This window comes from Pristiophorus japonicus, chromosome 16 (genome assembly GCF_044704955.1).
Source record: "Pristiophorus japonicus isolate sPriJap1 chromosome 16, sPriJap1.hap1, whole genome shotgun sequence".
Classification (NCBI taxonomy): Eukaryota; Metazoa; Chordata; class Chondrichthyes; family Pristiophoridae; genus Pristiophorus; species Pristiophorus japonicus.
The window spans coordinates 127848449-127870086 of NC_091992.1; the positions used below are offsets into that span (position 1 = coordinate 127848449).

General features: G+C 47.5%; 1 protein-coding gene across 1 annotated transcript in view; it reads right to left on the reverse strand.

Moving 5' to 3' along the window:
* Nucleotides 1-14825: 14825 nt before the first annotated feature.
* The window catches only part of arhgdia (Rho GDP dissociation inhibitor (GDI) alpha), a 46754-nt gene continuing 39941 nt past the window's right edge, over nt 14826-21638 (reverse strand). The window contains exons 4-6 of the mRNA XM_070857852.1: nt 21404-21480; nt 18335-18398; nt 14826-16327 (exon numbers count right to left, since the gene is read on the reverse strand). Of these exons, the coding sequence (XP_070713953.1) occupies nt 16128-16327; nt 18335-18398; nt 21404-21480 (341 nt within the window). The 3' untranslated portion in view covers nt 14826-16127. The remainder of the gene's footprint in view (nt 16328-18334; nt 18399-21403; nt 21481-21638) is intronic.

The following is a 21638-nucleotide window of genomic DNA, read 5'->3' on the forward strand; positions in this document are numbered from 1 at the left end:
CTGTAATGTGGGAACCGCGACAGCCATCTTGCGCACAGCAAGCTCCCACACACAGCAATGTGATAATGACCAGATAATCTGTTTTTGTGAAGCTGATTGAGGGATAAATATTGGCCCAGGACTCCGGGGATAACTCCCCTGCTCTTCTTCAAAATAATGCCATGGGGTCTTTTACCTCCACCTGAGAGAGCAGGCGGGGCCTCGGTTTAACATCTCATCCGAAAGACGGAACCCTCCGACAGTGCAGCGCTCCCTCAGCACCTTGACTGGAGTGTCAGCCTGGATTTTTGTGTTGAAGTCCCTGGACTGGGACTTGAACCCACAACCTTCTGACTCAGAGGCGAGAGTGCTGCCACACTGAGCCACAGCTGACAAAATTGTTATCGGGACCGAAATTCCTTAGACCCGTTCCACCATCGCGGCGCCCAATGCATCCGTGACCTCACTATTGACCCTGCTGGACCATCAGTGGGGCCAGGAGCCATAACCGTCACGTGATCGGGTGATCACGTGATCAAACCTCCAGAAAGATTCCGCAACCAGCGTTGCCGACCCTGCATGCAGAAGAGAAATCCGTGCGTTCCAGCAGTGTGGGTGCAGTTTATACCTGATAGAGGGGGGAGCAGGGAGACGAGACTAACACATGCTGAAAACGTCTCCTGTTTTGAGTGCAGAGGATGGCCAAAAGGTGAGTTTGGAGTTTTTGTGATAGGACAAGGTTGCAGGTTGCGAGTGGCTCAGGCGTTGTTAGTTGCTGGGAAGTGCACGTTATGTCTTGCCAACCATCAATGTCCCCTCGAATCTTTGGGGGTGCGTGCAGCCCATTCAAAATACCGCGCATGCACGGCTTTCCCAGTGAAAGGCCGGTGAGCTGGCTACGGGGGAGCTACAGAGCGCCGCGGGGGAGTTACAGAGCGTTACAGAGCGCCGCGGGGGAGTTACAGAGCGTTACAGAGCGCCGCGGGGGAGTTACAGAGCGTTACAGAGCGCCGCGGGGGAGCTACAGAGCGTTACAGAGCGCCGCGGGGGAGCTACAGAGCGTTACAGAGCGCCGCGGGGGAGTTACAGAGCGTTACAGAGCGCCGCGGGGGAGCTACAGAGCGTTACAGAGCGCCGCGGGGGAGTTACAGAGCGCCGCATAGCTACACAACCTGAAGAGAACATCGCTAACCAGGCGTGGCAGCAGAGTAAGTTGGCATCTGCCGTGAAGACAGAGGAGGAGGAGGAGGAGATTGATGACAACAGTGGAATGTGGAATGCCAGGTAACTGCAGAAGCAATCTCCCCCCCCCCCCCCCCCCCCCATCACCATGGTGATGGAATTTCGAGGCTTGCTTGGCAGGCTAGCCAAGGAGGGGTAGTGCCCTTTGACCCCCTGGCACAGACTTTAAGGAGGAGGAGGAGGAACTCTCTCTCCCTAGAACTCGCACCGTATTAATGTCGCTTGGACACAGCTTCAGGCATTGAGGTTAAGCAGATCTTCCAGCTCCCCACATTTCTGATCAGTCACATTAAAATTACTTCCTAGGCTGTAAAGCGTTTTGAGACGTCCGCTGATCGTGAAAGACGCTATATAAATGTAAGTCTTTCTTTCAGTCGCCTTAATTTTTAATAACGACTTAATTTACCGGTATGTTATCAAACAGAATAAGTGAAGGATTTCCCATAAAGCACTCAAAGTAGCTCTTAATTTAAAGCTAGTTAATTCAGTCGTGTTATTTTGGTTGAGGATTTACCAGTTCGTGTTGGCGAACAATGCAGCCAGTATTTAGAGCGCAGGCTGCTTGTTTTAAAGTTGTATTTCTGCATTACAGCAAAGGGCAAGCAGTGAGGTCACTGTCCTGCTCTCCGATGACTCAGTGTGAAATTAGACAGCGTAGGGGCAGTAATTGAGGGTACGGGTCACGGAGGCATCAAGCACACATGTAAAGTACTTCACTCCTGGGTTGCCAGCCCCCTGGGAGATCAATCGTCAATTGCGAGAGACTTCCTGCACTGGGAGAAGCACAGCACTACCCAGGTGTATCGGGCCCCTCGAAAGAACGAAAGACTTGCATTTCCATAGCGCCATTCACAACATCGCAAAACACCTTTACAGCCAGTAACCTACTTTTGAAGTGTAGGCACTGCTGTAATGTAGGAAACACAGCAGTCAATGCACGCACAGCAAGCTCCCACAAACAGCAAAGTGATCATGACCAGATAATTTGTTTTTAATGATGCTGATTGAAGGATAACATAGAAACATAGAAAATAGGTGCAGGAGTAGGCCATTCGACCCTTCGAGCCTGCACCGCCATTCAATGAGTTCATGGCTGAACATGCAACTTCAGTACCCCATTCCTGCTTTCTCGCCATACCCCTTGATCCCCCTAGTAGTAAGGACTACATCTAACTCCTTTTTGAATATATTTAGTGAATTGGCCTCAACAACTTTCTGTGGTAGAGAATTCCACAGGTTCACCACTCTCTGGGTGAAGAAGTTTCTCCTCATCTCGGTCCTAAATGGCTTACCCCTTATCCTTAGACTGTGACCCCTGGTTCTGGACTTCCCCAACATTGGGAACATTCTTCCTGCATCTAACCTGTCTAAACCCGTCAGAATTTTAAATGTTTCTATGAGATCCCCTCTCATTCTTGTGAACTCCAGTGAATACAAGCCCAGTTGATTCTGGATACAGGGGATAACTCCCCTGCTCTTCTTTGAAATAGTGCCATGGGATCTGTTACATCCACCTGAGAGGGCAGGCGGGGCCTCGGTTTAATCCAAAAGACGGCACCTCCAACAGTGCAGCACTCCCTCGGTACTGCACTGGCAGCCTAGATTTGTTTTCTAGTCTGGAGTGGGATTTGAACCCACAACCTTCTAACTCAGGCGAAAGTGCTGCCCACTGAGCCACAGCTGATACTGATTAACTATACTGTTTAGACTCTCACATGCAAAACAGCCATTAGGGAGAGGTACCAAAAACCAGCCACTGCTGGTAAAATTATCACCTGGTTGGGCCTTATGGCCTACTCCTGCTCCTATTTCTTATACCCTGGTGTGGAAGGGCCAGGTATTCACTAGTGCTGTAATATCGTATTCCGTGGTGCGGTAACTCCCTATTATCAATCGTCTCTGCCCTTGCCTCAGCCTATCTGTTGCTGAAACCCTCATCCATGCCTTTGTTACCTCTGCACTTGACTATTGCAACATACTTCTGGCTGGCCTCCCACCTTCCAACCTTCGTAAACTTTAACTCATTCACAACTCTGCTGCCCGACTCCTAACTTGCACCAAGTTCCTCTCACCGATCACCCCCTGTTATGCTCACAGGTTTGCCCCTGGCAACCAAACTTTAATTTGATGTTTTTGTTTGAAGTTTAATTTGTTTAATTTGCCGGTTTTAGTGCCACCCCCCCCCCCACTCACACACACTTTTAGCCAGGGGGGCGCTTGTATAATTTGTGTTTCTGTGCCCTCAAAAACAAAAAAAGGGGGGGGTCACCTGAAAAGTGATTGGAGTGTGCCTCCCTCCCCCCCCACCTTTAATTAGGGGGTACTTGATTATTTGTTTTCTACAAAAAAATAGTTGTAGAGCTGTTGCATTTTCTACGGTCTGGAGGGGTCCGTGTTCCTTGTGTATGATGAGTGTGCGAGGTTGTAGTCCCTCTTCCCATATTTGAAGGGGCTGCTCCTCAAATTCTGGCTGCTCTTCAGTCCCACGCTCCTGATCTTTGGGCACCCTGTGCGGAGGGGAGCGGGTAGGTCGGAAGGCCTCCTCGTAGGACTGCTCCTGGGCACGGCCAAGGGGGCCATCAGCCGGTTCAGGCAGCGGGCGGTCGAGGGGGTCGTTCAGCCTGACTGCCTGCCTCTCTTACGCGGTCACATCCGAGCCAGGGTGTCCCTGGAGATGGAGCACGTGGTGTCCACCGGTACGCTCGCGGCCTTCCGCGAGAGGTGAGCGCCGGAGGGACTGGAGTGCATCATCACCCCCGGCAACCAAATTTTAATTTGTTCTGCTAAAGTGTCCTGTAAAGTTTTATTCGGTAATTTGTGAGTTCTGGAGCCCCCGCCCCACCACTACCACCTTTTAATAAGGGGACACCCGGCTTTATCTGTTTATTTTAAAATAGTTGTAGAGCTGTTGAGTTGGGAGTGGCTTCGCCAGTCACGTGATGTTCACCAGACTCAATAAAACCCCAGCCAGTTGGGTTCGGAGGATCCACGATGAGGCAGGTGGTTGTGAGCCTGGTGGATAAACTGGTAATGTGTCGTGTGATTGTTAAACCGTTTGCTACTGAGAACTAGTTGGTTTAAGAGCAATGTGTTGCTCTGAATTCTTAAGCAAAGAGCCCAAGGAGCAATACAGTACACCCCTGTGCTCGCTGAGCAACTTTGGCCCCCCGGTCCGGCAATGCTTTGATTCTAAAATTCACATTCTTGTTTTCTAATCCCTCCATAGTTAACAATAAGCCAAAACAAAGGTTGATTGACACAGTCTCTGTACTAGCTGATCCCATGGCACTATTTCAAAGAAGAGCAGGGAAATGGTCAATATTTATCCCTCAACCAACGTCGTTAAAAAAACAATTATCTGGGCATTATCACATTGCTGTGTGCAAATTGGTTGTCCCGTTTCCTACCTTACTCCAACAACATTAATATAGCACCTTTAACATAGTAAAACGTCCAAAGGCGCTTCACGTGTTAAAAAACAAAACATTTGATAGTGAGCCACACAAGTAGAAATTAGGGCAGATGACCAAAAGATTGGTCAAAGAGAGAGGTTTTGAGGAGAGTCGTGGAGGAGAGGTAGAGAGGTGGAGAGATTTAGGGAGGGAATTCCAAAGCTTGGGGCCTAGGTAGCTGAAGGCACGACCACCAATGGTGGAGCCATTAAAATCAGGAATGCTCAAGAAGGTAATATTAGAGGAGGGCAGCTATCTCGGGGAATTGTGGGGCTGGAGGAGATTAGAGATAGGGAGGGGCAAAACAATGGAGGGGTTTTAAAACAAGGATGAGAATTTTATTATCGAGCATTGCTTAACTAGGAGCCAATGTAGGTCATATAAAATTCTGACAGGATTGGACAGGTTAGATGCAGGAAGAATGTTCCCGATGTTGGGGAAGTCCAGAACCAGGGGTCAACAGTCTAAGGATAAGGGTAAGCCATTTAGGACTGAGATGAGGAGAAACTTCTTCACTCAGAGAATTGTGAACCGGTGGAATTCTCTGCCACAGAAAGTTGTTGAGGCCAGTTCGTTAGATATATTCAAAAGGGAGTTAGATGTGACCCTTACGGCTAAAGGGATCAAGGGGTATGGAGAGAAAGCAGGAATGGGGTACTGAAGTTGCATGATCAGCCATGATAATAATGAATGGTGGTGCAGGCTCAAAGGGCCGAATGGCCTACTCCTGCACCTATTTTCTATGTTTCTATGAGCACAGGGGTGATGGGTGAGCGGGACTTGGTGAGAGTTAGGATACGGGCAGCCGAGTTTTGGATGACATCAAGGTTACGTAGGGTAGAATGTGGGAAACCAGCCAGGAGTGCGTTGGAATAGTCAGGTCCAGAGGTAACAAAGGCATGGATGAGGGCTCCAGCAGCAGATGAGCTGAGGCAAGGGCAGAGACGGGCGATGTTTACAGATGTGGAAACAGGCAGTCTTAGTTATTCTGCGGAAATGTGGTCGAAAGCTCATTTCAAGGTCAAGTATGAGACACAGATTGTGAACAGTCTGGTTGAGCCTCAGACAGATGCTAGGGGACGGAGTTTGTGGTGGGGAACAAAGACAATGGCTTCTGTCTTCCCAATTTTTAATTGGAGAAAATGACAAGAGCGACTACACTTCAAAAGCTGTAAAGTGCTTTGGGACGTCCTGGTATTATGAAAGGCGCTATGGAAATGCAAGTCTGTCTTTCTTTACCTATCATCATCATAGGCGGTCCCTCGAATCGAGGATGACTTGCTTCCACGTCAAAAAGTTCACAGGTGTTTCAATGAAGGATCTAATATTCCAGACCCCGAACTCCATGTTGAAGGGTGGAAGATGCCTGTGGGTGGATTTTTTTAACATGGGGTGGCCGTTGCACACCAGCCACCACACGGGCTTGCCAGAGCTGAGTCTTGATCCAGAGGCAAGGATTAACCAAGACGACTGGAGACCAGCTCTGCTGCACGGACCTAGTGAGCGCACATATCGCAGTGTGGGCTGGGCCCGTGCTGCCCCTGGGCCCCAAACCCACGCCTCTCCTGGGCCCCGATCACGTCACTCTACATTCTCTCGCTGCTCCTTCGCCCCGACCTCGCCGCTCCTGCTGTACCTGCCCACGCTCCAATCACCGACTTGGACCTTGGTGACATCCCTCTTCACTGCCATTGCTCTCCTGCTCCTTCCGCTCCCCGGCCTGTGCCGGATAAAGGATTTTTCTGGACGAGGGGTGGTCACATTAAATTGGATGGTACAGGTACTGAGCAAGCGGATATCAGGGCTGGCTGGCTTGGGGCTGGGAGTGCGGCAGAGAGATCATGGGGGGGGGGCGGTGGATCGCGGGGTCAGGCCAGCGATTGCGGGAGTCGACAGCGGGGAAGGACTTCAATTTGTTCATGTGGAAGTTCTGCGCATGCGCCACCCGGTGACCGGGAATGGTGCCGGATAAGGGAGGGGAAACCTGTAACATATCTTTGCTTTTTTTGCTTTTGAATTTGTTTATTGAATTGCAGCCAGTGCAACCACCATCTTCTCGAGGGCAATTAGAGATGGGCAATAAATGCTGCTCTTGCCAGCGTTGTGAAAGAATTAAAAAGTAAGCGCTCTTGGTCCACCTATGGTGCTCGCAGGCAGGGATTTGCACAGCCAGGCCACCACGCTGCTCCTTATACACCACTAGGTGGACCAAGAGCGCTTACTTTTTAATTCTTTCACAACGCTGGCAAGAGCAGCATTTATTGCCCATCTCTAATTGCCCCCGAGAAGATGGTGGTTGCACTGGCTGCAATTCAATAAACAAATTCAAAAGCAAAAAAAGCAAAGATATGTTACAGGTTTCCCCTCCCTTATCCGGCACCATTCCCGGCCACCGGGTGGCGCATGCGCAGAACTTCCACATGAACAAATTGAAGTCCTTCCCCGCTGTCGACTCCCGCAATCGCTGGCCTGACCCCGCGATCCACCGCCCCCCCCCCCCATGATCTCTCTGCCGCACTCCCAGCCCCAAACCAGCCAGCCCTGATATCCGCTTGCTCAGTACCTGTACCATCCAATTTAATGTGACCACCCCTCGTCCGGAAAAATCCTTTATCCGGCACAGGCCAGGTCCCGAGGGTGCCAGATAAGAGAGGTTTAACCTGTACTTTAATCTGGGTAAATGTTTATTTTTCCACTAAACATTCGTTCTGCTTTTATTTCAGGCACCAGTGGTGCTGCAACATCTTTTTCTTCAAAGTAATGGTTTGTAAGCAATGGAGGAGTCAGAACCCTCATCCCGATCCCTTAAGCCAGGGTCTCGGCCACACACTGTCCGATTATACGACTGACGTACCCCATTGTAACGAGCTTTACTAATCGTGGTCATCACTGGACCAAGGTTTCTGTGCTCAGAATCCTGCCCTGCTGAACTGACATACAACAGAATATAAAATATCAAAGTGAACCTCCTTTCTGTATGATCTTTCATGTTGTCTGTGACACACTGGGATCTTGGCGATATTTCCCAGCTTCTCTGCCGATTTCAGAACACTCTGGACTCTCAACATGGGATTGGGGGTAGTGTGCTGACATGGATTGAGAACTGGTTGTCAGACAGGAAGCAAAGAGTAGGAGTAAATGGGTACTTTTCAGAATGGCAGGCAGTGAATAGTGGGGTACTGCAAGGTTCTGTGCTGGGGCCCCAGCTGTTTACATTGTACATTAATGATTTAGACGAGGGGATTAAATGTAGTATCTCCAAATTTGCGGATGACACTAAATTGGGTGGCAGTGTGAGCTGCGAGGAGGATGCTATGAGGTTGCAGAGTGACCTGGATAGGTTAGGTGAGTGGGCAAATGCATGGCAGATGAAGAATAATGTGGATAAATGTGAGGTTATCCACTTTGGTGGTAAAAACAGAGAGACAGACTATTATCTGAATGGTGACAGATTAGGAAAAGGGGAGGTGCAATGAGACCTGAGTGTCATGGTACATCAGTCATTGAAGGTTGGCATGCAGGTACAGCAGGCGGTTAAGAAAGCAAATGGCATGTTGGCCTTCATAGCGAGGGGATTTGAGTACAGGGGCAGGGAGGTGTTGCTACAGTTGTACAGGGCCTTGGTGAGGCCACACCTGGAGTATTGTGTACAGTTTTGGTCTCCTAACTTGAAGGACATTCTTGCTATTGAGGGAGTGCAGTGAAGGTTCACAAGAATGATTCCCGGGATGGCGGGACTGACATATCAAGAAAGACTGGATCAACTGGGATTGTATTCACTGGCATTCAGAAGAAACATAGAAAATAGGTGCAGGAGTAGGCCATTCGGCCCTTCTAGCCTGCACCGCCATTCAATGAGTTCATGGCTGAACAGGCAAATTCAGTACCCACTTCCTGCTTTCTCGCCATACCCTTGATCCCCCTAGTAGTAGGACTTCATCGAACTCCTTTTTGAATATATTTAGTGAATTGGCCTCAACAACTTTGTGGTAGAGAATTCCACAGGTTCACCACTCTCTGGGTGAAGAAGTTTCTCCTCATCTCTGTCCTAAATGGCTTATCCCTTATCCTTAGACTGTGACCCCTGGTTCTGGACTTCCCCAACATTGGGAACATTCTTCCTGCATCCAACCTGTCTAAACCCGTCAATTTTAAACGTTTCTATGAGGTCCCCTCTCATTCTTCTGAACTCCAGTGAATACAAGCACAGTTGATCCAGTCTTTCTTGATAGGTCAGTCCCACCATCCCGGGAATCTGTCTGGTGAACCTTCGCTGCACTCCCTCAATAGCAAGAATGTCCTTCAAGTTAGGAGACCAAAACTGTGCACAATACTCCAGGTGTGGCCTCACCAAGTCCCTGTACAACTGTAGCAACACCTCCCTGCCCCTGTACTCAAATCCGCTCGCTATGAAGGCCAACATGCCGTTTGCTTTCTTAACCACCTGCTGTACCTGCATGCTAACCTTCAATGACTGATGTACCATGACACCCAGGTCTCATTGCACCTCTCCTTTTCCTAATCTGTCACCATTCAGATAATAGTCTGTCTCTCTGTTTTTACCACCAAAGTGGATAACCTCACATTTATCCACATTATACTTCATCTGCCATGCATTTGCCCACTCACCTAACCTATCCAGGTCACTCTGCAGGCTCATAGCATCCTCCTCGCAGCTCACACTGTCACCCAACTTAGTGTCATCCGCAAATTTGGAGATACTACATTTAATCCACTCATCTAAATCATTAATGTACAGTGTAAACAGCTGAGGCCCCAGCACAGAACCTTGCGGTACCCCACTAGTCACTGCCTGCCATTCTGAAAAGTACCCATTTACTCCTACTCTTTGCTTCCTGTCTGACAACCAGTTCTCAATCCATGTCAGCACACTACCCCCAATCCCATGTGCTTTAACTTTGCACATTAATCTCTTGTGTGGGACCTTGTCGAAAACCTTCTGAAAGTCCAAATATACCACATCAACTGGTTCTCCCTTGTCCACTCTACTGGAAACATCCTCAAAAAATTCCAGAAGATTTGTCAAGCATGATTTCCCAAGCATGATTTCCCTTTCACAAATCCATGCTGACTTGGACCTATCATGTCACCTCTTTCCAAATGCGCTGCTATGACATCCTTAATAATTGATTCCATCATTTTTCCCACTACTGAGGTCAGGCTGACCGGTCTATAATTCCCTGTTTTCTCTCTCCCTCCTTTTTTAAAAAGTGGGGTTACATTGGCTACCCTCCACTCCATAGGAACTGATCCAGAGTCAATGGAATGTTGGAAAATGACTGTCAATGCATCCGCTATTTCCAAGGCCACCTCCTTAAGTACTCTGGGATGCAGTCCATCAGGCCGTGGGGATTTATCGACCTTCAATCCCATCAATTTCCCGACTAATAAGGATTTTCCTCAGTTCCTCCTCCTTACTAGACCCTCTGACCCCTTTTATATCCGGAAGGTTGTTTGTGTCCTTAGTGAATACCGAACCAAAGTACTTGTTCAATTGGTCTGCCATTTCTTTGTTCCCCGTTATGACTTCCCCTGATTCTGACTGCAAGGGACCTAAGTTTGTCTTTACTAACCTTTTTCTCTTTACATATCTATAGAAACTTTTGCAATCCGTCTTAATGTTCCCTGCAAGCTTCTTCTCGTACTCCATTTTCCCTGCCCTAATCAAACCCTTTGTCCTCCTCTGCTGAGTTCTAAATTTCTCCCAGTCCCCGGGTTCGCTGCTATTTCTGGCCAATTTGTATGCCACTTCCTTGGCTTTAATACTATCCCCGATTTCCCTTGATAGCCACGGTTGAGCCACCTTCCCTTTTTTATTTTTACGCCAGACAGGAATGGACAATTGTTGTATTTCATCCATGCGGTCGCTAAATGTCTGCCATTGCCCATCCAAAGTCAACCCCTTAAGTATAATTCGCCAATCTATCCTAGCCAATTCACGCCTCATACCTTCAAAGTTACCCTTTAAGTTCTGGACCATGGTCTCTGAATTAACTGTTTCATTCTCCATCCTAATGCAGAATTCCACCATATTATGGTCACTCTTCCCCAAGGGGCCTCGCACAATGAGATTGCTAATTAATCCTCTCTCATTACACAACACCCAGTCTAAGATGGCCTCCCCCCTAGTTGGTTCCTCGACATATTGGTCTAGAAAACCATCCCTTATGCACTCCAGGAAATCCTCCTCTACCGTATTGCTTCCAGTTTGGCTAGCCCAATCTATGTGCATATTAAAGTCACCCATTATAACTACTGCACCTTTATTGCATGCACCCCTAATTTCCTATTTGATGCCCTCCCCAACATCACTACTACTGTTTGGAGGTCTGTACACAACTCCCACTAACGTTTTTTGCCCTTTGGTGTTCTGCAGCTCTACCCATATAGATTCCACATCATCCAAGCTAATGTCTTTCCTAACTATTGCATTAATCTCCTCTTTAACCAGCAATGCTACCCCACCTCCTTTTCCTTTTATTCTATCCTTCCTGAATGTTGAATACCCCTGGATGTTGAGTTCCCAGCCCTGATCATCCTGGAGCCACGTCTCCGTAATCCCGATCACATCATATTTGTTAACATCTATTTGCACAGTTAATTCATCCACCTTATTATGGATACTCCTTGCATTAAGACACAAAGCCTTCAGACTTTTTTTTTTTAAAAACACCCTGCGTCCTTTTAGAATTTTGCTGTACAGTGGCCCTTTTTGTTCTTTGCCTTGGGTTTCTCTGCCCTCCATTTTTCCTCATCTCCTTTCTGTCTTTTGCTTTTGTTTCCCTCTGTCTCCCTGCATTGGTTCCCATCCCCCTGCAATATTAGTTTAACTCATCCCCAACAGCACTAGCAAACACTCCCCCTAGGACATTGGTTCCGGTCCTGCCCAGGTGCAGACCGTCCGGTTTGTACTGGTCCCACCTCCCCAGAACCGGTTCCAATGCCCCAGGAATTTGAATCCCTCCCTGCTGCACCACTGCTCAAGCCACGTATTCATCTGCGATTCCTACTCTGACTAGCACGTGGCACTGGTAGCAATCCCAAGATTACTACTTTTAAGATCCTACTTTTTAAATTTAGCTCCTAGTTCCTTAAATTCGTTTTGTAGGACCTCATCCCTTTTTTTTTTAAAAAACCTTTGTCGTTGGTACCAATGTGCACTACGACAACTGGCTATTCTCCCTCCCTTTTTAGAATGTCCTGCACCCGCTCCGAGACATCCTTGACCCTTGCACCAGGGAGGCAACATACCATCCTGGATCGTCGAGAGAAGCGGGAGTCGGTGAGAGGCAGCGGCCTATAAAGGCTCAGCAGTCGGGCAGTCCAGGGAGCGTTGAGAGAGGCGGGAGTCGGCGGCCTATAAAGGCTCAGCATAAGAATGAGAGGGGATCTTATAGAAACGTTTAAAATTCTGACGGGTTTCGACAGGTTAGATGCAGGAAGAATGTTCCCAATGTTGGGGAAGTCCAGAACCAGGGGTCACAGTCTAAGGATAAGGGGTAAGCCATTTAGGACAGAGATGAGGAGAAACTTCTTCACCCAGAGAGTGGCGAACCTGTGGAATTTTCTACCACAGAAAGTTGTTGAGGCCAATTCACTAAATATATTCAAAAAGGAGTTAGATGTACTCCTCACTACTAGGGGGATCAAGGGGTATGGTGAGAAAGTAGGAATGGGGTACTGAGGTTGCATGTTCAGCCATGAACTCATTGAATGGCGGTGCAGGCTCGAAGGGCAGAATGGCCTGCTCCTGCACCTATTTTCTATGTTTCAATGAAGCGCTGATGTCTGGCCTGAGGTGCTGGATCTCTTCCACCCACTTGAGGGCCGAACGACTCAAACCTCATCCGTGCCTTTGGACTCTATTATTCCATTGGTCTCCTGGCCGGCCTCCTACCCTCTGTAAGCTTGAGCTCATCTGAAACTCTGTTGCCCGTGTCCTAACTCGCACCAAGTCCCGCTCACCCATCACCCACTGTGTTCACTGACCTACTTTGGCTCCCAGTGTGGCAACGCCTCGATTTTTAAAATTTACATCCTCATTTCCAAATCCCTCCATGGCCTTGCCTCCTCCCTATCTCTAACCTCCACAACCCGCCGAGATCTCTGCGTTGCTCCAAATAGGGCCTCTTGCGGAACCCCAATTTCCCTCACTCCACCATGGGCAGCCGTACCTTCAGCTGTCTTGGTCCTCCGCCCTGGAATTTCCTCCCTAAACCTCTCCTCCTTTAAGATGCTCCTAAAAACCCATCTCTTTGACCAAACTTTTGGTCACCTGTCCCAATATTGCCGTACGCAGTTTGGTGAATAACGCTCCTGTGAAGCACCTCAAGACATATAACTACAGTAAGGCACTATATAAATGCAAGTTATTGTTGAATCGAGCTCCCGTGGGCACGCACAGGCATCTTCCACCCTTCAGGATGTAGTTCAGGACCTGGAATATTGGGTCCTTCATTGAAACACAACTCATCCCTTTTTGGCGTGGAAGCAAGTCATCCTCGTTTCGAGGGACTGCCTATGATGATAATTGGGCCTAATGCTATGCAATCTTGTCTCCTAGAAGGCACAGTTTAAGCTGGAGAAAAGTTCTGGCAGCGCTGGGTGCTCTCTAATGGGCCATTCTTCATGCAGGAGCAGATAGCGTAGGCTGGTTATTGTACTAAGGATACAGATTCCGTGCGGTGTCAACTGTGGCTCAGTGAGCAGCACACTCACCTGAGTCAGAAGGTTGTGGGTTCAAGTCCCACTCCAGGGACTTGAGCATGAAAGATCTAAGTTGACATTCCAATGCAGTGCTGAGGGACTGCTGCACTGTCGGAGGTGCCGTCTTTCGGATGAGACGTTAAACCGAGGCCCCATCTGCTCTCAGGTGGATGTAAAAGATCCCATAGCACTATTTCAAAGGGCCAGCAGTCAGGATGAGCCAAATGCCTTCATACTGTAAAATTCTACAATTCATAGGATGTGACGGCACAGGTCGTCATGTGGCCATCATGCTTGGGCTGGCTCTTCGGTAGTGCCATCCAATTAACCCCACTCCCCTGCTCTTTCCTCATTGCCCTGTAAAACAAACCCTTCTATTATTTATCCAATTCTCTTCTGAACGTTATATAGAAACATAGAAAATAGGTGCAGGAGCAGGCCATTCGGGAGTCTCGATCACCCACCACCCCTGTGCTTTAACCTACATTGGCTCCCGGTTAAATGCCTCTATCAAAATTCTCATCCTGGTTTACAAGTCACTCCATGGACTTGCCCCTCCCTATCACTAATCTTTTTCAGCCTCACAACACCACAAGATGTCTGCGCTTCTCAAATTCTGGCCTCTTGAACTTCCCTCATTATAACTGCTCAACCATCGGTGGACGTGCCTTCAGCTGTTTGGGCCCTCAGCTCTGGAACTCCCTCCCTCCATTTCCCTTTCCACAAGATGCTCCTTAAAACCTCCCTCTAAACAAGCTTTTGGTCATCTGCCTTAATTTCTTCTTGTGGTTCGGTGTCGAATTTCAGACTATTTGTACTAACACTTTTCTGTTCCTTCTGCGCCTGTGTCCTCTGGACTCCGCCACCCACCCACCGGCCCGGAACCAGGGCCCCACATTTGTTCCTCCAAGTGCTGGGGGGTGGGGGGCGGCAAGAGCTGGCGGTAGGGCAGAAGAGAGTGGGGGCGGGGGGCGCGTGGAGACTTCAGCTAGGGGAGGGATGCACTTACGCTAGGGTAGGGGACTTTGGCTGGAACTTGGTTCGCGATCTGTGCTCTCTGGCTTCTGAAGTCAGAATGGATCAAATTACAATTTGCAAAGTCAGAACTTGGGCTGGGTGGTTCCAATTAGACATTCCAAAGAAAATTCAGGGTGTGGCTTATCCTCCAAGGGGACCAATCAACAATAGGTCATGTGAAGCACCTTGGAATGTTTTACTACGTTAAAGGCGCCATATAAACATTATTAATAAACCTCTCCACCTCTCTCTCCTCCTTTAAGTCACTCCTTAAAACCCAGCTCTTTGACCAAGCCTTTGGCCAGCTGTCCCAGTATCTCCTGTGAAGTGCCTCGAGATGTGTTACTATGTTAAAAGGCGCTATATAAATGCAAGTTGTTGTTGACAGACAAAAAAAAACGACAAGTATTTAGGATGAATATTTTATTATACTTGCTGTGAAAATGATGCTTTTGCTCTTTAACCTGTTAATGTCCAGTCTACACAGGAGTCACAAGAGAACATAAAAAATCCATTATTGTAAAAGGGGAAGAGCGGGTATATGGCAAGACAAACAGGTAAAATCACATTTGGTCCCAGTTCTAACCTCAATGGCTACAGACTTCCAATGATATATGCTGGCTGCTCAGATCGCTATTTTTCAAATATGCCACATTTAAAAACTGAACTCGTCAAAATAAACTTAGCTGGACGATCGGGCAAATGCAGAGCACAGGATCCAGGAATTAAATACTGACGCAGATTGACGTGAGGCACACATTACAAAGAGGCATAAAGTTATTTCCACCATCTCTTTCCAACACTCAAGGCAATTTACAAAAGAATATTTATAACAATGCTGCTGCTTTTCTTGCTCATACTTTTCCATCTACTGTTGAAATGGTGGATAGGCAACTTGATTAATGATCAGCTACTTGCAAACCTGTACAGGATTCCCCCCATTGCAGTTATACATCATACCAAGACACAGCACTAAGAAAATCCCTCTATGAACTGTAGGCCTTCAATACTCAAATACTACTTTTAATAGGCGTGTAATCACTTCAGAAACATCAGCACTGATCCGACTAGCTCTGATGCAGCGTTATCACACCCGTCAGACAAAATGGGTTCTGGATCCATGCTACTGGTATAAAAGACTAAGAAATTCTATCATGATTTTTTTTTTTTCTTCAGCGATTATTTCCAAAAACAATTTTAGCGTACATAAGGCAACATGGTTACACAGAATAAAAATTACAGGATTTATTTAAATCTGAGAAAGAGAACTGCCTCTAAAGATTTATATTATATTCTTTCGCCTGGTTGAAACATTATTGTGATCATTTAGATTTCCAAGCTTAGCACTGCGCTTAACAAATAAACAAGAAGTGGTCAAATCCCCACTGCAGGAGATCAAGACGCCAAGCCGAGTCTGATTTACTCATCGCTTCCTCTAAAGAAAAAAACTGCAGCCCCCTCTCCCCCCAAAAGGCAGCTGTTGGCAGAACGAAGGGGACGAATTAAAATGAGATTGTGGAATGAAACATGTAGCCATGCCTCTGACCTGTGTCTCACAAAAGAATGGGTTGATTTTTTTTGCCAATGATCTCGCTGTGCAGTATAAATCGAATACTTTTTTTTGTTCCTTTTCAAAAAAAGATAACTTTGGTACAGGAGGTGTATTTTTCATTTCCTCTATTGGATGGACTACGGCTGGTCTTATATTGATTAATCGTTCCATTCCTTCTTGATGTTGAGCTGCCACTCCCAGGCGAGGTGTTTGAACTGGTCATCATCTGTGAAAAGGGATTTGATGTTATAGGTGCCCCTCGCCATCATTCCTTTGGGTGCTTCTTCCTGTGGGGTCAGGAACTCGTATTCGGTGTCTCGGGGACCATAGCTCCCCACCATGTAGTCAGACGTATCAACTGTTCAAAGTGCACAAGAAAAAGACGTATTTTAATGAGTCGTCGGACGGACAGATCTGCAACACAAATCTGCTTCTGATGTACAACTCCCAACCACCCAGCGTGAACCATGGTTATTTAAAACATGAGACATTTCTTTCCACCCAGCTTGCACTCAAAGACCCATTATTGACCCCGTTCTCTACCACCTCGGAACACAGGAACACGTTCCGCCATTCAATTAGATCCTGGCCTCCAGCTACTTGCCTTGGTAAACCTCAATCCCCTTATCTAACAAAAACCTATCAACTCTTCAAGTTTTGAAGTTTTCAACTCACCCAGCCTCAACTGCCTAGCTTTAATTTTAAGGTTGTGCTTCCTTGTTCTGGACTCCTCCATCAAAGGAAATAGTTCATCCCTATCTACTCTATCAATTCCTTTAATCATCTTATACACCTCAATTAGATCACCCCTTGCTGTCTGGAGTTAGTCTCAGTAAATTATAAGGCCTTATAGGCCTTTGAATGCACTATGCCAGATAAGAAAATGATCCTATTAGTCATAAAACTAATAGAAGGCCATGGAGAAGTACATGGTTCTTAGACCACTTTAATGGGCTTACTTTAAACAGAATCCACATTTAACCCATATTGGAATGTAGCCTAGTTTCAGGACAAGACCCATTACTGGTAAGCAGGCACTCCCTGTAGATACAGACAGGACAGGCTCCTTACTTCATTCTGAAGTTGGTCAATTAGTGCAAAGGTGACTGGAATTAGGTTTGAATGGATTGAGGGACTAGCATTCGAGGTGGTCCGGGTAAAGCTGGCTGGGTGACAACCCTACATTCTGTGCAAATGGACCACAGCCTGTGACTTTGGACTCAAGTAATGCAGCCTGCATAGGAGGATGCCCCTAGACAGAGACATACCTTCGTCTATCCTCCCTCAATACTTCCCTTTTCATCGGGATAGAGGGGAATACCTGAAGACTCTGATCATGGCCACAAAATCTCACGTACAAGATCTGTGTTGCCGATGTTGGTCCAGAGTTAAAGTGCTGCACACCTGAGAATCCGTAATCAACGGAAGGCTTCTGTACAGATGGCTGTCGATGCTTAACCATAATAAATCCGATTTGCAATTTATAGTCCAAATCTCACAATTGGACAATTCTTCAACTATTCACTAACAGAACAGGATGGCACCAGTGTTAATTCTGTGAGTTCATTACAGTACCACGAGTTTCTGTTCAACCCCTGGGTAATGCTACATTAACCAAATATCACGCTCTGGTCCCTAGGTAGTGAGGGTTCACCTACAGGAGTGGTCTTTGACCTAGGGGAAATGTGAAATATCTAGCGTGAGCCTAAAAATACAACCTGCATCTTCAGTTGGGATGGTTAGTGCTCACTTATACCTCACTGAAGTGACACCCAATGATTCCTGTGTGCAGTACACAACATTGCGGCTGATGCTTTGACTTATGCCTCATGAAAACCCCTAAAGATTTTTTTTTTTAAAATAGAAAGCAATGCTGGGAAAGATTTCTCTTTTCAGAGGCAGTCAGAGCTGCAGTGAATTGGCATCATTTATTTTCATTTCAGATTTGCAGGATGTTTAAGTCACCATCAGACATACCAATTTTCTAAATCTATCCCCTAGAGTAACTTTGAACTCAAAACTTTATTGCTCATTTATAATCTAATTTATTACCAGCAACCAGAACTGATTTCTACCCCATCAGCACAAGATTCAAATCAGATCAATTTTAAAGTAACTAAGAATTCTAAATACGTCAAAAAAGCATTAAAAAAAAACCCCCATGGCATCAGTTTTATCCGATGCAACATAAAGGTTGTATTATTTGAGATCCGTATTATTTTGTGAAGAGTGTCTGCAACTTGGTGGGGGAGGGGAGAGGAGGAATAGACTGCTTTTTGGAAAAGGGGAGTAGATTGTCCGGGCAAGTACCTTACAGACAGACCTTTAATTATGCGGTAAGAGCGTGTTATACACTTGTACTCACTTTTTATTTTTTTCCTAAATGTTGCCTGAACATATTTCAGCCCAGAGACTATTTCTTTGTTGACCTGGAGAAATAGAGGGGTTCAGTAAGCACATGGCCGTTCAGTTATCGATGCAATGGATACTAATCCTTGCAGTGGTTTAACTGTCATCACAAGTCAACACATTAAATACACGCTCATTTCTGAACACAAAACTTCCTGCATCTAACAATCAACCTGCTCCTCAACACACTTCCCCGTTTGTGAACGTCATTTCTCCACTGGCATGAAGTAGATCAGCAGTTAGCGCTGCCAGACACCCCACTGCTGGTATAGACATGGACCCACAAAGTTAAAACTGTACGTGCGGCAGAATGGCTACATGGATGGATTTCCAAAGCGGTAACTATTTCCTCTCCTCCCACCACAAGGATGGGGGCTTGCATTGGGGTACAATGGCAGTTTCTCACATGAGCTTTGACACGCTCCAGCAGGCTCCAAGCATGAAAGCGCATCACTGAAAGGTCTAATCCTGTCCCCACATGTGGAACATGCAGCAGCGCTAACGGCATAGTGATCAGAAGCAGGAACCTGGGCTGATTTTTCTCCTGCCTGGTCAAGAGGCACAACAATTGTAGCACTCCCATCGAGACAATAGAAATAACCCATACTTTGGTTTATGAAACCATCTGAAAACACTTAACAGCACTCTGCTTTGTAACCAGAATACTTAATCCTAGATTTATGCAGTCGCAGTTTGATAATCTGGACCACCAACATTACAAAACAAATACATCCTACTAAGAGAATCACATGACGTATACAGACCAGGAACACCCCAGTCTCGTCTCTGGTTTGCAACAGCTTAGCAGAAGTTAGTTGAGGTGCTACAATTGGTCTCCACACCCGTAGCTTGGGGGTTTCTGTTGCTGATTGCTATCTGCTAATGCCTGTTGGATGTCAGCCAAGCGCATGAGCAAGCTCAGCCCTGATGCTGCCCATAAAAATCTCGTCTGACACTCCAGTGCAGTGCCGAGGGAGGGCTGACACTCCAGTGCAGTGCCGAGGGAGGGCTGACACTCCAGTGCAGTGCCGAGGGAGGGCTGACACTCCAGTGCAGTGCCGAGGGAGGGCTGACACTCCAGTGCAGTGCCGAGGGAGGGCTGACACTCCAGTGCAGTGCCGAGGGAGGGCCGACACTCCAGTGCAGTGCCGACACTCCAGTGCAGTGCCGACACTCCAGTGCAGTGCCGACACTCCAGTGCAGTGCCGACACTCCAGTGCAGTGCCGACACTCCAGTGCAGTGCCGACACTCCAGTGCAGTGCCGACACTCCAGTGCAGTGCCGACACTCCAGTGCAGTGCCGAGGGAGGGCTGACACTCCAGTGCAGTGCCGAGGGAGGGCTGACACTCCAGTGCAGTGCCGAGGGAGGGCTGACACTCCAGTGCAGTGCCGAGGGAGGGCTGACACTCCAGTGCAGTGCCGAGGGAGGGCTGACACTCCAGTGCAGTGCCGAGGGAGGGCTGACACTCCAGTGCAGTGCCGAGGGAGGGCTGACACTCCAGTGCAGTGCCGAGGGAGGGCTGACACTCCAGTGCAGTGCCGAGGGAGGGCTGACACTCCAGTGCAGTGCCGAGGGAGGGCTGACACTCCAGTGCAGTGCCGAGGGAGGGCTGACACTCCAGTGCAGTGCCGAGGGAGGGCTGACACTCCAGTGCAGTGCCGAGGGAGGGCTGACACTCCAGTGCAGTGCCGAGGGAGGGCTGACACTCCAGTGCAGTGCCGAGGGAGGGCTGACACTCCAGTGCAGTGCCGAGGGAGGGCTGACACTCCAGTGCAGTGCCGAGGGAGGGCTGACACTCCAGTGCAGTGCCGAGGGAGGGCTGACACTCCACTGCAGTGCCGAGGGAGGGCTGACACTCCAGTGCAGTGCCGAGGGAGGGCTGACACTCCAGTGCAGTGCTGAGGGAGGGCTGACACTCCAGTGCAGTGCTGAGGGAGGGCTGCACTGTCGGAGGTGCCGTTAAACCGAGGCCCATCTGCCCCCTCAGGTGGACGCAAAAGATCCCGTGGCACTATTTCAAAGAAGAGCATAGGAGTTATCCCCGGTGTCCTGGCCAATATTTATTCCTCAATCTACATAAAAAACACATTATCTGGTCATTATCACATTGCTGTTTGTGGGAGCTTGCTGTGCGCAAATTGGCTGCTGCATTTCCTACATTACAACAATGACTACACACCAAAAGTACTTCATCGGTTGTAAAGTGCTTTGAGATGTCCGGTGGTCATGAAAGGTGCTATATAAATGCAAATCTTTTTTATAGTCAATTTGCTGCCAATGCTCACCATCCAGACTTTCACAAGATTCACTGCTTTAGACAAGGCACCATTAGGGTATTGATAGCCAGAGAAGCACGAGTCACAACCTACAGGCACGCAGCAAAGGGGGTTGGGCAAGAAAAAGCACAAAGGGCAGGCATTCCAGGCTGCTGCTGTCAGGCCCAGACATGCTGCACGCTGAGAATTTACACACACGGTCCGTCTGTTTCAGCCTAAATGGGTGTTACCAGTACATATTAAAATAACCTTCGTGCCTACAGTAAAGCTGGTTAGGTGGATTCTAATTATAGTAGCTTCCTAAAAATTCCCACTGGGTTGTTTTGATTTTTCTGCCAGTTTTCCCAGCTAGTCTATTTTCTTTCATACAGGAAGGTGATATTAACAGGGAGAAGTCTAAAAATTGAACCAGGCAGTCATAATTCTGAATTCTAAGCTTCCTTAGCATAAAGTGGAGGCAGCCTCACAAACATGACGATGGAACCATTTGTTTATCTGACAAGCTGATTAACATTGCAAATCTGTTCATCTTAAAGCAAGGAACTGCTTGCCTGATGGCTCGTGGTGATACAGCATTCCTGGTATTGCACTAAGGGGGTAGGGGCTGCACAGCGCGAGAGATGGGAGGCTACAGGCGATAGCAAGTGAACATTTGCTTGAATTCATGAAGCCAGATACAGCACAGTGACATTTAAAATACTCAGTGATCTCTATATCATACTAATGATTTCAAGTACAGTAACAAACCTTGAAGCTGATTTTTATCTTGTATTCAACGCCCTCTTTCAGCACAAATGGATGTTTTTTAAAGTTCTCAAGATCACCTGAAAATAAAGACAAAAGGAGTCCCATTATTTATTTTACACTAGTTTGGACACGTGTAAACAGCTTACACTTGTATAGTGTCCTTGATGTAGTGAAGGATCCTGAGGCACTTTAAAGAAAAATGGCAGATACTAAGCTGAACTTTGGGAAGCAGTTA